This window comes from Phascolarctos cinereus, unplaced genomic scaffold (assembly GCF_003287225.1).
Source record: "Phascolarctos cinereus isolate Bilbo 61053 unplaced genomic scaffold, phaCin_HiC Scaffold_7;HRSCAF=346, whole genome shotgun sequence".
Classification (NCBI taxonomy): Eukaryota; Metazoa; Chordata; class Mammalia; order Diprotodontia; family Phascolarctidae; genus Phascolarctos; species Phascolarctos cinereus.
The window spans coordinates 89,107,123-89,122,300 of record NW_027556180.1 but is presented as its reverse complement, the minus strand read 5'-3'; the positions used below and the strand labels follow the sequence as shown (position 1 = coordinate 89,122,300).

General features: G+C 42.5%; 1 protein-coding gene across 3 annotated transcripts in view; it reads right to left on the bottom strand.

The window, feature by feature from the left end:
- Window positions 1–518: 518 nt before the first annotated feature.
- The window catches only part of TSC22D1 (TSC22 domain family member 1), a 165,668-nt gene continuing 151,008 nt past the window's right edge, over window positions 519–15,178 (bottom strand). For 2 of the 3 annotated variants that reach the window (XM_078147590.1, XM_020971532.2), the window contains 2 exons: window positions 2,915–2,966; window positions 519–1,901 (listed from right to left, as the gene is read on the bottom strand). In XM_078147590.1, coding sequence (XP_078003716.1) covers window positions 1,644–1,901; window positions 2,915–2,966 — 310 coding nt within the window. In that variant the 3' untranslated portion in view covers window positions 519–1,643. Of the gene's footprint in view, window positions 1,902–2,914; window positions 2,967–3,379; window positions 3,758–15,178 lie in introns of those variants that run through there. The other variant, XM_020971560.2, reaches the window with a different exon arrangement.

Genomic DNA, 15,178 nt, shown 5'->3' with positions numbered 1-15,178 from the left:
CCCTCTTTTGACCTTCACAAAGTAAAGAAGGGATGCAGGAAGTTTCAGTTTTCCTTCTATGCTCTGCTGGGCTGCTTTTGAGCTTAGGAATGCCCGAATCCACGTGAGGGGGCGGAGCTGGTTGCTGGGCGACCGCCTCTGCCCAGGGCTGCTTACAAAGCAGTGCTCCAGGTGCCCTCCCATATCCCCTAGATTTCAATGCAGGAAAGCAGGTCTCGGGAGGCCGAGTCGCTTAGAGCTGCTCATTTGTTCTAACTTTTTTCTAATGCCAAGACTTTATATCTCTATATTTGCTTAAATTCTGCGGATAAGCTTTTCTGTTCCTACTATAGAAAAGAGTTGAGAGAGGGGACCACTACTTTTTCCCACCTTCCTTCAATCTCTCTGCCCCTCCCCCTCAGTCTTCCCTAGCAAATTACGGGAGGGGATCTTTGTTTTCAAATTTTTGACCTTCACACTTAATTATTTAATTCGTGGAGGCTCCAGTCACTGTTAAACCTTCAATATGGAAACACCTGTTTATCAACATTGTATATGCTTTATTGAAAGTTGACAAGCGCCACAGTTAAATACAGGGACCGGTTACAACTGTTTAGAGGACATGCACAAAACATATGCACATAACTACTATACAGGTAATATGCAAAAACCCAGGCTGGCAGATTCATTTCCTTAGCTAGAATCATTCATGTTGGGGAGCATTCTGTCTTAACCAACAACTTCTGTGAACAGGGGTTTACATCAATATTAATCAAGCAGCCAGGGAATTTCAGAACTTACACAAACAGCATAAATCTTCTAAATTCCGAACATTTGCTTAGGTGTATTTGTCTTCATGTAGCATTTAATATATATAATATATATAATATATAAAAAAAGACTATCCAAACTTCAGATCAGCCAATGAAACAACTAAATTTCAATCTGTACAACCTAAGTAGTAGTTACAGGCTTCTATTGTACAAAATACTTACACTACATACACAAATATACATTAGGCAAAATAACCTTCATCGTAAATTAACCTAGGTCTCAGCTACCTGTCACCTTTTCAGTTGTTCTAACAGCTCAGTGCCATCCACTGCTTCTTCAAGAAAGTAGCCCGAACACTAAGGTGATTTTAGGATTCTGGTGACAGTCGTCAATCGGAATACTGAACTACATATGTCCCCTTTAGGTGATACTATGCATCAGTCCTTACTTTTTCTCCCCTTTCAAGCGGCTCATGGGCGGGGAAATCCATTGTATGAGCGCGGTTTCTTCGAAGTGCCAAGTGTCAAAGTACTTGGGCTAGAAAGCTGCTGGGGAGAGCAGGCGCCCAACTCCCCAGCGCAGGGGGCTCAACCATCTCGTGGGGGTCTGGGGAGCCGCTGGGAGGCTGCGCAACTTCCCAGGAGTCTGCGCTAGTTCTCTGACTGACATGTAATTCACCAACCTAAGAAGTTTCTTCAAGCCAAAAGCGGATGGGGGGTTTTAATACTGGAAAAAGAAAATTATAATGGTGTCTCTGTCAGTCTCACGTCTGTCTCTTGTGCAGCGTGCGTGCGCAATGAAATGGAGGACTCGAGGCAGACGCCTGCTAGTTCCTCTCCTCCTCGCTTCAGTTCAGGGGGCTCCAGCCCCCCGGGAAGGGCCATAGGAAGCTATGCCGAGGGTCCTGAGCCCTGGGACGCCGGCTGGGCCGGAGGCTGCGTCGTGCCCTGGGGCTGCGAAGTGGCAGGGGGGGAGCCAGTCTGCAGCTGGGCCTGGAACTGGGCGAGCTGCTCGGGACTGGCCAGAGTCTTCAGCAGGTTGTTCTCCTGCTCCAGCTGGGAGTTTTTCTCTATCAGTTCTTTAATTTGCTCTTTGAGGACCTCCACCTCCTCTCTGACCGCATACATCAAATGGCTTTTCACCAGATCCTGAAAGAAAGAACAAAGTCTCACGTTCAGGGGGTGGTGGGGCCCGCCCGGGCAGTCCCGTCTGTCCCCCATGAGTGACCTACTTTAGGGACCCACGGGCCCAGCCCGGCATTAACGGGCGCACTAGTGGCCCCGAGGGCCGGGGGGGGGGAATGGGACTCTGGCCGCGGGGTCCCGGCGCTTCCCGCCCCGCCCCCAAGCCGAGCAGCGGCGGCGGCAGCCTACAGCGGCCTCCTCCTCCGAGAGAGCGCCGGCTGCAGCTAGTTCCGACACAGCATATTGCCGCATTTCCCTCCCCGCCTCCCTCCCGTTTCGTGACCAGGCCTGACGTCACAGAAACCTGGGCAGGCATCTGAGCCAATGGGAGCGCGAGATATTTATAGCTCCGAATTAAAGGTTCCGAGTTTGCCTAGCAACAGTGGGCAGAGAATCCCGTGAGAAGAGCCACAGGCGCTGCTCCAATAACAAAGAACAGCCAAGGCGGAAATAAAAAAATAGGAGAAAATCAGGCAGAGGCTTGGAAAACCAAACTTTTCTCCGATGGCCGCAGATGGAGCGGGGGCCTGTCAGTGGGGGGCGCTTCTTAGGGGCATCTCGCTTCACGAGGCCCCTGCAGACCCCACAGTAGAGGGCCGATAAAGGGGCCCCACTCCAGCCTGGCTGGGGATGCTCCTAAGTGCAGGAGGGGGGGCCCGGCAATCTACAAAACACACGCCCAAAGCGCAGGGCCTTATTCCCCTTTCGTCGTATTAAAACCCAACGTTATGTAAAACCCTTATATAAAGCAAGGAGCCGAGGGCTCCATCTCCGTCCACACGGGGGTGGGGGCCGCTATCTAAGTACGACTCTAGGGGCCAAACGTGGAAATTCTTTGCATCTTAAATCGTTTGCCCTGTAATAACCAACACCACCGTAAAAAAACGGGTGCGCCAAGACCCCTCGTTTCTAGTGGTGTTTCCCATATTTTAAAAACCATTTTGGACTGCACTTATACTAATCAGTATATTACATACCATAGCTTGTTCGATTTTGTTGTCAATAGCGACCACACTTGCACCAGAGGAGCTAGAGAGAGAAGGAAAAAAGCCATCAGTAACTGAATTATTTCAAAATTCCTCACAAAAATCTCACTATTTTACGATATTCATCATTTCTTAGCCCTTTTGTCGCTAATACTCTTCCATGAAGTGCAATGCCACAAAAATCTCTTTCCTCCTCTTCAGTATCCCAACATTTCCCTAAACCACAAAGAGCTAAATTACATAATGCAGAGAAAGCCAGATCCCCGAAATTAAAGACCTGAGAAGGGAAGGCCATTTAAAAAATGCCCAAAGAGCAACCTAGATATGTCACTGCAGTTCTCAGCATCATCCAATGCCAATGGACAAAGGAATCGGCACGGAAAACATTCACCTGCATTCTTACTGGCAATTCGCTAGTAAACTATAAAGATCCTATCACAGTCAACATTTATTTACCTGCTGTCAAGTCTCACAGAGGCGTTTTCAGTGCCCAGTAAAGACGACAAGAAAGAGATCGAGAAATGTCTCAGTTGATAAACTCCTAGATCCATTGCCACTGGTCTACACCATTGGGCTTTCATGCAATTGCAGCCAAAAAAAGACCAAACCCACGAAAAAAAAATGCAATGCCAGGCTCCTTGCTCGAGCTACATAAAATCTTCTGGCCTTTCTGCAGAAAAGATAGCAGCAACTCTGCTTTTAACGAACACTGGGCTGGCGAGGCGTCGTGGTCCTGGGAGGGAGCTGCTGATGGACTCTGCCGCACCAACAACTCTCGCAGAGAAACAGCTCCGTCGTGCTCCCTCGCTCGACTGAAGACCTGGTCTCCCAGCCTCAGCGCATAATATATGCCGAGAACGGCAGCAACTATTGGCTGGGAGAGCACAAGGAACCGCCCTCCTCTAGCTCTCCCTCCTTCCTCCTCCCGCTCCAGCCCGGCCGCCCCACCCCCACTCCTCGGCAGTTCCTTAGAGATGGGTCCGCCTACGTATGCCGCTGGGGGGGGTTGGGGGGGAATAGCCCGATACCCTAATTGTCCTCCGAATCCCTAAGAGACTGCAGAGTTCAGCCAAAAAGAGCCTAGGGCGGTCGTTGAACGGAGGGGTCGGGAGCGCCCATATGCTTACGTTTAAGGCCGCGCTGGCTAGCCCGTCCAGCGCCGTGCCCCCCCGCCCCTCCCCCCGCCCGCGGGCGCCCACTGAGCATGCCCAGCCCCGCGGCCTGCCGCCGGGGCTCCGTTCCGGGGGCCGCCGTGGGGCACGCGGCCCCTCAGCTAGACCCAGCGGGGCCGGCTTCGCAAAGTCTAGATAAAAAGCCAGCTCGGCCCAGGGGAGCACTCCTCCTTCCAAACACTTGTTTTCCATTACCTGCACAATCCCCAAGCCCCTTCACCTCCGGGCCGAGCCCCTAAGGAGAGGAGGCAGTGGACTGCCGGACACAAAGGCCGGAGGGCAGGCGAGGCCCTGGGGCGGGAAGTGTGCGTGTGTGCGTGGGGGGGGGTGTGGCACCAAGGCCTTGAAGCGGCGGGGCAAGGCCGCATCCTCCACCCCCCCCCACCCGGGAAGGATGTGGGGTTTGAAACACCGCTCCGTGGTCAAATCGGGGTCTCCCGGTCCCTCTTTGCCCCTCCTCCCAACCAAATGGAAGAGATGCTGATTGTAGGATTTTCAAGAGACTAAGGCAGGCCAAACATAAGTCCCTTATCAATTTAAAATATCTGCAAACGTGCGTCCCACGTAGAGGCAATCTGGTTTAGAGTAAAGTGGAAAGTTAGTTTGGAAATAGAAAAGGATTATAAAGTAATCTACATGCAATAAATTCAAAAGGATAGATTTAACTTTACAATACTGCCCTCTACTGGCAAAACACTGTACGAACAGAGAAACAACACCCACAAACAATCAATGAGGCAAGCTTCTATGCTATCAGAAAAGAGCCTCCTTAGAAATGGGACAATGGACAACAGATGCTTTAAAAAAGACATTCCAGAAAACACAGGCTTGTGCTACCCCCTCCTTTAAAGCAGGGACCTTCTGACCCTGCAAACTTATTTCAAAGATACTACTCTAGCTCAACACATCAAAACATTTTTGTAATTCCTCTTTTGGAAATGCTTTCAAAGCTGGAGGCACACTTCAATCAATTCAGCCTACATGTAGGAAGGCCTACTATGTGCAAGGTGCAAGAATGACCTTTTAAAATCCTTGGCCTTTAAGTATGTATCTGAAAACTGGTGAACAACGTAGGTTACAGCAATCTAGGTAATATCATTTGCAGCAAAACCTAAACCTAACATCAGTATGTGTTAAATAATACAGTGTTCAAAGTGATTATAATAACGAAATTCAATGTTTTTTAAGCCAGCCTTATTAACTGAATCACACCTAGTACATGCTACAGCATTTCTTTTAAATATTAGATATATTTAGGTAGAATAGACATGTAATATGCTCACGTTGAAGATTCATGGATAGATCTGGAAAGAGCCTTAGAGGTAATCTAGGACAATTTTCTTGTTTTACAGATGAGGAAACTGAGACATACACAAGTTAACCCAAGGCCACATTACAACCAAGCTAGAAGGATCTAATCTTAAATTACCGATTTCCAGTGATCTCTTAATTGACAAATCTGATGACTATTTCTCAGTCATCATCCTTCTTGACCTCTCTGTAGCATTTGACACTGTTGACCACCTCCAACTAAATATTCTCTCTTCTCTGGGTTTTCGTGACAGTGCTCTCTGTCTGTCTCTCTCTCTCTCAATTCTCTTCTTACCTGTCTGATCACTCCTTGGTCTCTTTTGTTGTGTCATCATCCGTATCCTCCCCACTAACTGTGGGTATACCCCAAGGCTTTGTCCTGAACCTCTTTTCTCTATATACTCTCATGATTTCTTTAGCTTACATAGGTTTAACTATCCCCATGCTGATGACAAAACGTCAAGCCCTGGTCTCCCTCCTGAGCTCTAGTCAAGCATGATTAATTGTCTATTGACCATTTAAAACAGGATGTTCCATGAGCATCTCAAACTCAATAAGTCTAAAACAGAATTCCTTATCTTTCTCCCAAAACTCACTCCTCTTTCAAACTTTCTGAACACTGATGAGGGCATTACCATCTTTTTGGCCACCCAAGCTCATAAATGAGGTGTCATCCTCAAATGGTCTGCCTGACTCCTGATTCCAATCTGTCATCCATGAAGTGCCAAACATTACTACCAAGTGATCTTCCTAATTTGCAGATCCAGTCATGTCACTCCCCTCCTCAATAATTTCAGTGGTTCCCAGTTACCTGTTTGGCATTAGGAACCCTCCATAACCAGGAACCTGTGCTAACTTTTCTAGCCTTAGCTTAAATAAATGGCTGTGTTCCTCAAGTAACTCCTCTCTCCCCTCTCAGTCTGCATCCCTGTTCATTTCTGCCTTTCAGAATTCCTTGCTTCTTTTAAGGCTCAATTCAAGCACCACCATCTTATGAAGGCTATATATGTACAATCTATCTCCCTCAGAGAAATGGAAAGCTTTTTGAGGGCAAGAACTGTTTCACTTTTGTCCCTGTATCCCTAGTGCCTGTGCAAAAACATGTAATAAATGCTTATTGATTTCTTGGTTAAAATTTGTCAAATCATTTTAAAAAAGCATTTGGAGCTTTAAGGCCACCATTTAATCAGATCCGATGCAATCCTCAAGCTATACAATTCCAATGCTAACAAAACTTTTTCTTTGACACTAAGATAATGATCTACTTTTACTATGAAAATTTCTAATAATATTAATGTCTTAAATTAACACAAATTAAATGCTTTCTGAAGTGCATAAAACATTTTTGAAAATCTAGAAAATGGTGGCTTTGGGGGAGGAGGAAACAACTCTTACATAGATTTAATTTCTTTCTTTGCATGTATTTGATCCCATATTAAGATTCTGGGGTAAAATTATCACAAGATAAAGGTTTTTTTATTTCACTAGCAATTACTAAAGTAAACTGTGCCTATTACTATATTTTCAAAACAAATGTCCAATCATCTGAGTTACTGGATATATTTAAAAGGACTGAAAATCTTTTTGATCTCTGTCAATAGGTATTTGTATTTTTAAAATGCAATTAATATCTATAAACCCTCAACTGAAGGAGGGATCCTTACAATTCCTTTCTCCATTTCCCTAATTTTATGGGCTATTTTAACATAATCTTTTCCCTGTACAAAGCTAAAAACCTCTTAAATAACTCATGATAATTCAGAAACAAATGGCAGACAATAAAAAATGCTCTCTCAAATGACAGGAATCCAAAAGGACCTCGAGGTCTCTTGGTCTAGCTCCCTGGCATTCAGGCAGGTGAATTTCTAAGTCATTTAGACAGACAGTTACCTTTGTGGCTGTCATATTACAAACATGTTTCGACAAAGCGGATTAACTTTTCTAATGAAGTTACCCACAAATGGAGACTACACAACATCACGTCTCCCATTGTACCGTTTTGCAGATCGATAACTCTTAAGTTGCAAATATAAATGCTGAAAATATACAATTTGAAAATGAGAGCAGGCTAGATCACCTCTCGAGCCTCCAACTATGAGTTTTAGAAAAACCAAGAAGAGGCAGCCAAGCAGACAGCTTTAAGTTGCGGAACAATTTGGCTGTAGCATCAGAATCAGAATCCCAAGGCCTGATTACTCACCCATTTACTTACTAACTCATTTTGTTTAGTAGTCAGAACATCACGATGCTAACAACAGCTGGACGTTTAAAACAATTTAATCGCATCATTTATCAGAAACAACATCTGAACACAAAACTACATGAAGTTTGCAAGGCAATTTGCCCTATTTACAAATGTCACTCCCCCCATCACTTAGGGATTCCTTCTCTTTTTTTTTTAAAGAGTTGAATAAGAACTGAGCAAATTATTTCAAAGGAAGCTATTGTAAAGGTAGAGGTAGTACGGTATTCCAGCCTAAAGAGTCCAGCTCCCTTGCCCCCACCCTTTAACTCCTAAAAAATTCAATTCATAAAAAAGATTATGCCTTTAAAATTGTGGTACTACAGCATACAGCTATAATTTAGCACCTTAAAAAGCTTTTATTTTATAGCACTTCTAGGGCTATATCCCAAAGAGATCATACAAATGGGAAAAGGACCCACATGTACAAAAATATTCAGAGCAGCTCTTTTTGTGGTGGCAAAGAATTGGAAATTGAGAGGATGCCCATCAATTGGGGAATGGTTGAACAAGATGTGGTATATGAATGTAATGGAATACTATTGTGCTATAAGAAATGATGAACAGGCTGACTTCAGAAAAACCTGGAAAGACTTGTATGGTCTGATGCTGAGTGAAGTGAGCAGAACCAAGATGCTTCCCTACTGCTTACAAACACATCCATGTCTCCCTGTCCTCAAAAGACCCTCCCTTGACCTCCACTAGCTACTGTCTCACATCTCTCCTCCCTTTCACAGATAGTCTGTGAATCTGGGAGGTAGTCTGCAATCTGGGCCTTCACTTCCATTTCTCTCCTTTTCTTCTTAATTCTCTGTTGGCTGACCTCCAATGTCATCATTCTACTGAAACTTCTCTCTCCAAAGTTACTAATGATCTCTAAAAAAGGGAAAAGGACCCACATGTACAAAAATATTTATAGCAACTCTTTTTGTGGTGACAATGAATTGGAAATTGAGAGGATACCAATCAATTGGGGAATGACTGAACAAGCTGTGGCATATGAATGTAATGGAATACTATTGTGCTATAAGAAATGATGAACAGGCAGACTTCAGAAAAACCTGTAAAGACTTGTATGGTCTGATGCTGAGTGAAGTGAGCAGAACCAGGAGAACACTGTACACCGTAACAGCCACATTGTAAGATAACTAATAGTAATAGACTTAACCCTTCTCAGCAATACAAGGATCTAAGATATCTCCAAAGACCTCATAATGGAAAATGCCATCCACATCCAAAGAAAGAACAATGGAAGTTGAATGCAGATCGAAGCATACAATTTGCTATTTTTTTTCTTCTGTTGTGTTTTGTTTCCTCTTTCTTGTGGTTCCTCCTATTGGTTCTAATTCTTCCTTACAACACGACTAATGTGAAAATATGTTTAACAGGAATGCATATGTATAGCCTATATCACATTGTGTGCCATTTTGGGGAGGGAGGGGGTGAAAAATTTAAAGCTCAAAAGCTTATGGAAGTGATTGTTGATAAATCAAGATAAATTAATTTTTTAAAAAAGCTTTTATTTTAAAAAGAAAGTTAACATTAGGTGGAAAAAGAGAACAATGCACAGAAAAATTCAAAGAGTCACATGGTAGAAAGTCACTGGCCAGGAAATCAGCGAACTTGGGGTTCTCATCCTGGTTCTCACCACACTAATTAATTGTATGGCATTGGAGAATTTGCTTAACCTCAGTTGGATTAAGGGCTCTCTATGTATCTTTTCCATTCTAAAATTCTACTACTGTGGGATTAAATGTGATTTCACATTCTGTGAGATTATTATAAACTCCTTCCAAAAGTTAATTACTTCAGTAGGGGGAAATCAACTTGTCTGATATACTCCTAGTGACTGGTTATTCAGGCAACCAAAAAGGTCAGAGAAGAGCTTTTCCCACAGAACTGTGACTGTGCAGGTGATAAGAAGCCTGGCTGGGGAGCTGGACGCCTCTACGAGTTAAAGAACCTGCTCAAGATAAACAGGTCCAAGTGGCAGTCAGGACTCAAACCTAGGCCCTTCTGACTCCAAATCCAATACCCTTTACACCGTACTTAAAATTCTTGCAGAGTTTATTAAGTTTTAAGTTACTTAGGTGAATCTTGAATTTAGGTTTTTGTCATCATACTTATCTACAGATTATGCTAATAAAAAAATCACTACCACTAGAAACTTACTATTTAAGTCTTTATGTCCTAGAGCTTGCTCATTTAGATGAATGGCAGGGAACTTTAAAAAACAAACAAACCTTTATTAAACAGCAGTGCCCTGGGAATTAGACCACCTGGGTTCAAGTCCTGTCTTCCCACTTACGAGATAACCAGGTGATCCGTGGGCACACACTTCACTGACTGAGGCTCACTTCCTTATCCATAAAATGAAGGGTTTGACTCATATTTCTCTAAGGTTCCCTCAAGTTCTGACAATCTACATGTGTTAGGCACTGGGGACATAGTCAAAAAGCACAGAATTTTGGAGGCCATCTAGTTCAATCTGTATCTGAAAAAGGACTACCTGCTTCTACAATGTATGCTGATAAGTAGTCATCCAGATTTTGTATGAAGCCTTCAAGTGAGGGGTAATGCAGTCTGGAGTAGGGAGATGTGTGGTCTGACCAGACCAGAGTGTCATATCCTTTGTTCCTAGATGCTTTGCCTTTTTTGTGGACCCTGAGATCAAGTTAGTGAAAGTTACTGTAACTCACAGTGGGCTTGCAGTCCTCTAATGCCCCTAGATCTGATTCAGAGTTAGTGCTGCCTAGTTATGCCTTGCCCACTTCATACTTGTGAAGGTAATTTTTTTGAACCCAAATATGAAATGTTATATTGATTCCCTACCATACTTCATCTTACTTAATTTCAGTCTGATGTCAAGATCTGTTTGAGCTCTGACTGCCATCCAGGATATTAGCAATTCCTCCTAGCTCTGGGTTATATACAGTCATCCCTGACCAGAGTTTATAGCTTCAAAAAAGGCTGAATCCTATTAACATCTGAGGCAATTAACATTGCCCCATCATGGAGTAAAAGTGACCCTAGGTTACTAAAGGTTGTATCAGCAAAGCAAAATAAGTTCTAGTAGGGGCAGCTAAGTGGTGCAGTGGATGGAGCACCGGTTCTGGATTCAGGAGGACCTGAGCTCAAATCTGGCCTCAGACACATAACACTTACTAGCTGTGTGACCCTGGGCAAGTCACTTAACCCCGTTGCCTAGCCAAAAATAAATGAATAAATGAATATGAAGTTCTAGTAGATTCCACACCAAGGTCCTAGGGGTGGACTTGATGTTCACCATAGGAAGACTAGCCTAGTTAAATGTAAATGGGATCATCACCAGTTTGTGATAGAGTTTTTGGTCCCAGTAACTGTTGAAGATAGTCTATAAAAAGTTGTAGAGGGATAGTAACCTGCCATATTGAAGAGTGTACCTGTAATGAAATCACTGATTCTCAAGCATTTACTCCTTGAGGGCAAGAATCAGGTTCAGAATAAGGTACTAACTACTTGTTAATAAGGCATAGATATCACTTTTGAGTAGTCAGAGAAGGCATCATCCAGTCAGTGAAGGGCCATTTGTTTCTCCTCACTTTTTTCATCAGTCATTCATTTGATTTTTTATTTTGCTGCTCTTTATCCAGCATCTCCACTAGCGAATTAGTAATAAAAAGAGAGGCTACTCTGAATATGTGACTGAAGCCATTAATGTGACAAAATCAATTGACCACTGATTTATTTAGTGCCCGCTCCATAAAAGAAGGCACTATAAGCACCTCTCTTGTACAGGATTTTTTCAGGAGGAGGAGAGAGATGATGTAGGAAATGGGAGAAGAGAAACTACTCCTATTCCTAGGGAAAGTTGTGAAGTACATAAAGGTTGCCTTTTTTTTTTAAATCTCTGGTCATTGCATTCCAGACATTCTTGCCTGTTTCTGTGATGGCCCCTCTTTAAATCACCATCAGGTGGTCAGAACTCTCTTGCTTTCTTTCAGAAAAGGCTCAAAGACTCAGTCACACTACAGTGTAAGGAACTAGTAAAAGCATAAAGTGATTCCTTTAGAGGGTATTTACTCTTAAGTAGGGGTAAAATCCTTAAACTAAAGAAATGGAGCTCTCTAAAATTTCAAGTATCCTAGGTGTGGGAGGTGTGTGTGTGTGCTTTTAAAAAGTACAATGCCCTTTACAGATCCGATCATAAGAATGACAACTGGAAGGGACCTTAGAGGTCATCTGGTCCAACCCCCTCATTTTAGAGATAAGAACAAGTTACAGTGAGGGGAAGTCACTTGCTCAGGGTCACACAGCTAGCAAGTAGCAGGGTGATGGATTCGAATTCAGGTCCCCTGACTCCAAATCCAGCGTCCTTTGTCCCTAAAGTCACTTACAGTTGATATCTCTGGGTTGGCTGTTTTCTCATGATGAAGTTTCTTTTCCACATCTTTCAGAGGTCCACAGCTTTTTCCAGATAACTTTCTACATTACAAGAAAGGAATCTAGGAACTTCCCTTGTGCTCAAACCAGTGAACATAATGCTTCCAGCAGGAAATACAGCTCGTGAGAAAAGGGCTAGGTGCTGTCCAGATTTCAGCTCACATAGAAAGTCAAACAGATCCATAGCAGGGAAGACCAGAATAGGCATTTCCTCTAATGACACTCCTCAAAAGCCCCTCTTGACTAGAGGATCATTGTTGCCAATCCTGTGGTCAGCTGCAATAATTTATATGTACTTCATCCCAGCTGGATATCTTTCCAATGCCAACTTGGAAGATGGCAGCTACCCTCCCTCAAGATTCCACACCATACCTGGGTGAGTAGGACTACCAGTGACTCAGTTTACTCCCAAAATGCAAGGACAGTACATTTTGCAAATTTAGTACATTTGTGCTCTTTGTAAAGGGGTTGACTTTTCAGGGGTGTTTCACAAGAGGGTTAAAACTACATTTAACAAAGGAGTTCTTGAAGACACCACTCAAAGTGAATAAAATAATTTTGCAGTTGGCAGGGAATTTCTAAAGACACCTGCAGCTTTTCCAGAGACTTCATATATTACAAGAAAGGAATCTGGGAAACCCCTCTTCAGCTCTAACCAGGGGATACAGCTCTTTCTAGGGAACAGACAGCTTTTGTTATAAAAGTGCTAGATCTTGTCCAGATTGCACTCTGCTGATTTACCCCCTTAGTCACCTTTGCAATCATCTTACCGTCTCACTGATTACGGATAATCTTTGACAAAGAACTGGATGATAACTGAGAAAGCTTACACACAAAATACAAATTTTACACTCTCTTTTTATTCCCAGTGGGATAATTCACTGTTCTTTATGAAATGCACTAAGTTCCATTCTCCCTTTTCCACTTCTGGTCTTATATTCGCAAATATGCCATTGAGTCTGAGGTTTGAAAAATATGAATATGCATGTAAGTGAAAGAATATTTAAGTCTTCTCAGGGCTTACAAGACACTTACAATTTTAATAAGTTCTTGTCACTTAAAAGCAAATTCTTGTCCCTTAAAAATCTTATTCAAGATTATCCTCATATTTCAGGTTTATAAAGATGGCTCCATTCTATTGACCTTTTGTGGTCAATCACTTTACAGAATATTAACTGAGCAGCTTCTGTATTTGTCTCTGAAGCTACACAAGAGTAAAAGATACTGGAATGTCATGGAGGTCACATATTTCTGAAAACTATTCAACATAGCAAAAAGTATCATATAACTAGTCATACTGCCATTAGAATTCAGAAGAAAGACAAATAACTTTGCTGGGGGAGAAAGATTTCATAAAAGTGATGGAATTTTAGTTGGGCCTTGAAGAGTGGACTGATGGGGGAAGTGCTCCATGAACAGTTAATTAGTCAGCTGAACTACATAAATAAAGGGGGCTAAGAAAGAAGTTGACCCTTTGGCTTGAGTGGGAGGTTTGTGAAGAATAGTGGAAAGAAGAGGTACAAAGGCAGGTGGGGGCCTAGCACTTGTGGCATTTAGAAGAGGAAGAGATGAATGGTCGGGGGCACGTTTCCTTGGGCAGGTAAGATGGAATCAGCTAAGACTGAGTAGGAGATGGTCATGATGAAGAACAGAAAGGCTTGAGGAAGATTCAACTGGCAGAATTAGAAGAGGCTGCTGGCAGGGGTGGCAGTTAGGAGGCAACAAAAGTAATGAGAGGATCAAGGCCTAAATTCAAGCAATGTGCGTGGAAAAGAAGGATCAATATACTGTGTGAGCCACGCCGGAACAGTTCATGACTGAAAACTGGGACGTGAGGGAGAGGAAGGAGCCAAAAAACAGTATCTCTTTCAACAAGAATAAATGACTATTAAAAAAAAAACAAACCAGGAACATTGCACTTAAAAAAAAATAAAGTCCACATTTTAAGACTAAAAATGATTCGGTTAGAACCCAATTAATAATATATCCTGTTTTAAACAAACCAGAAATAAAAATTGATCTTTACAAAATACTAGTTCAGGGGTGGGTTTTGGCTTTACAACAGATAAATTGTTTTATAAAAGGATTCATTATAGGACCCCTTTAAATAATGAAAACCTCTAAAACAGTAATGATTCAAAATTTGTAAAAACAAAAATAAAAAAACTCTACAGATTTAATATTTCTAATGAAAATTACTCACATTTATTAATTGCCAGTTGAGAAAGGTTTTTCAAACCAAAATGTCAGTATTGATAATGTAAGGGGAAAAAGTACTCATCTTAACTTGCAATAAAAAGATACAGAGTTAAAGAATTGTTATGCTCTCTCTGCCTCTCTCTGGTCTTTCAAAGTTCCTCTGCTGAGGAAAAACAGTTTTTAAAAATAGGACAATCTAGCACTTCTTATAAAGTTATTCATACTTGGAGACAAGCTCTGGAGGTCCCAGCAAATATAGAAATCTTCAGTAGGTGGGAAAAAAAGACCTCAATTACAGATCAAACTAAGTGTAAACAAAAGAAAATTCAACTGGTAGGTTCTACCAGGTATTAAAACAAATTAATAAAAAGACAAATGAAAGAAAAAGCAAAAGGCTGTCACTGTCAAATTTTATGTTAGAAAGTTTTGTAATTCTAGGAATGCTGAATAAATGAGACTCAGTAAATTCCTCAGCTCTTTCTCAGGCTTTCACCACTGCAATAACTACTCTGCCCTCGCTTTCCCATCTTGACCTCTTGGTGAATTAGTTCAACTCTACACTGACCTCTTCTTTGGTCCCTTGCCCATTTTCATATCTCAGATTTCTCCTTGCCTCAGCCTTGGATCACTCCCACCACCATCATGTACTGTCTTCCCTCCCACACACATGCTGGTTGAATAAAACTGGATAAAAATCATGAAACTGCTGTCCAGGTTCACTACAAATCTTACATAATTTCAACCTTTTATCACCCTCCCTCTCCCACTTATCTTCAATCTCTGTCTATAGGCAGGAGAGATGCCTTCATCCTCAAAAAGACCTCTCATCATCCATCCGTCCCCCTGCTAGCTATTGTGATAGTGTAATATAGTATATTTCCTCTCTTTCGTGGTTAAACTTCTTGAGAA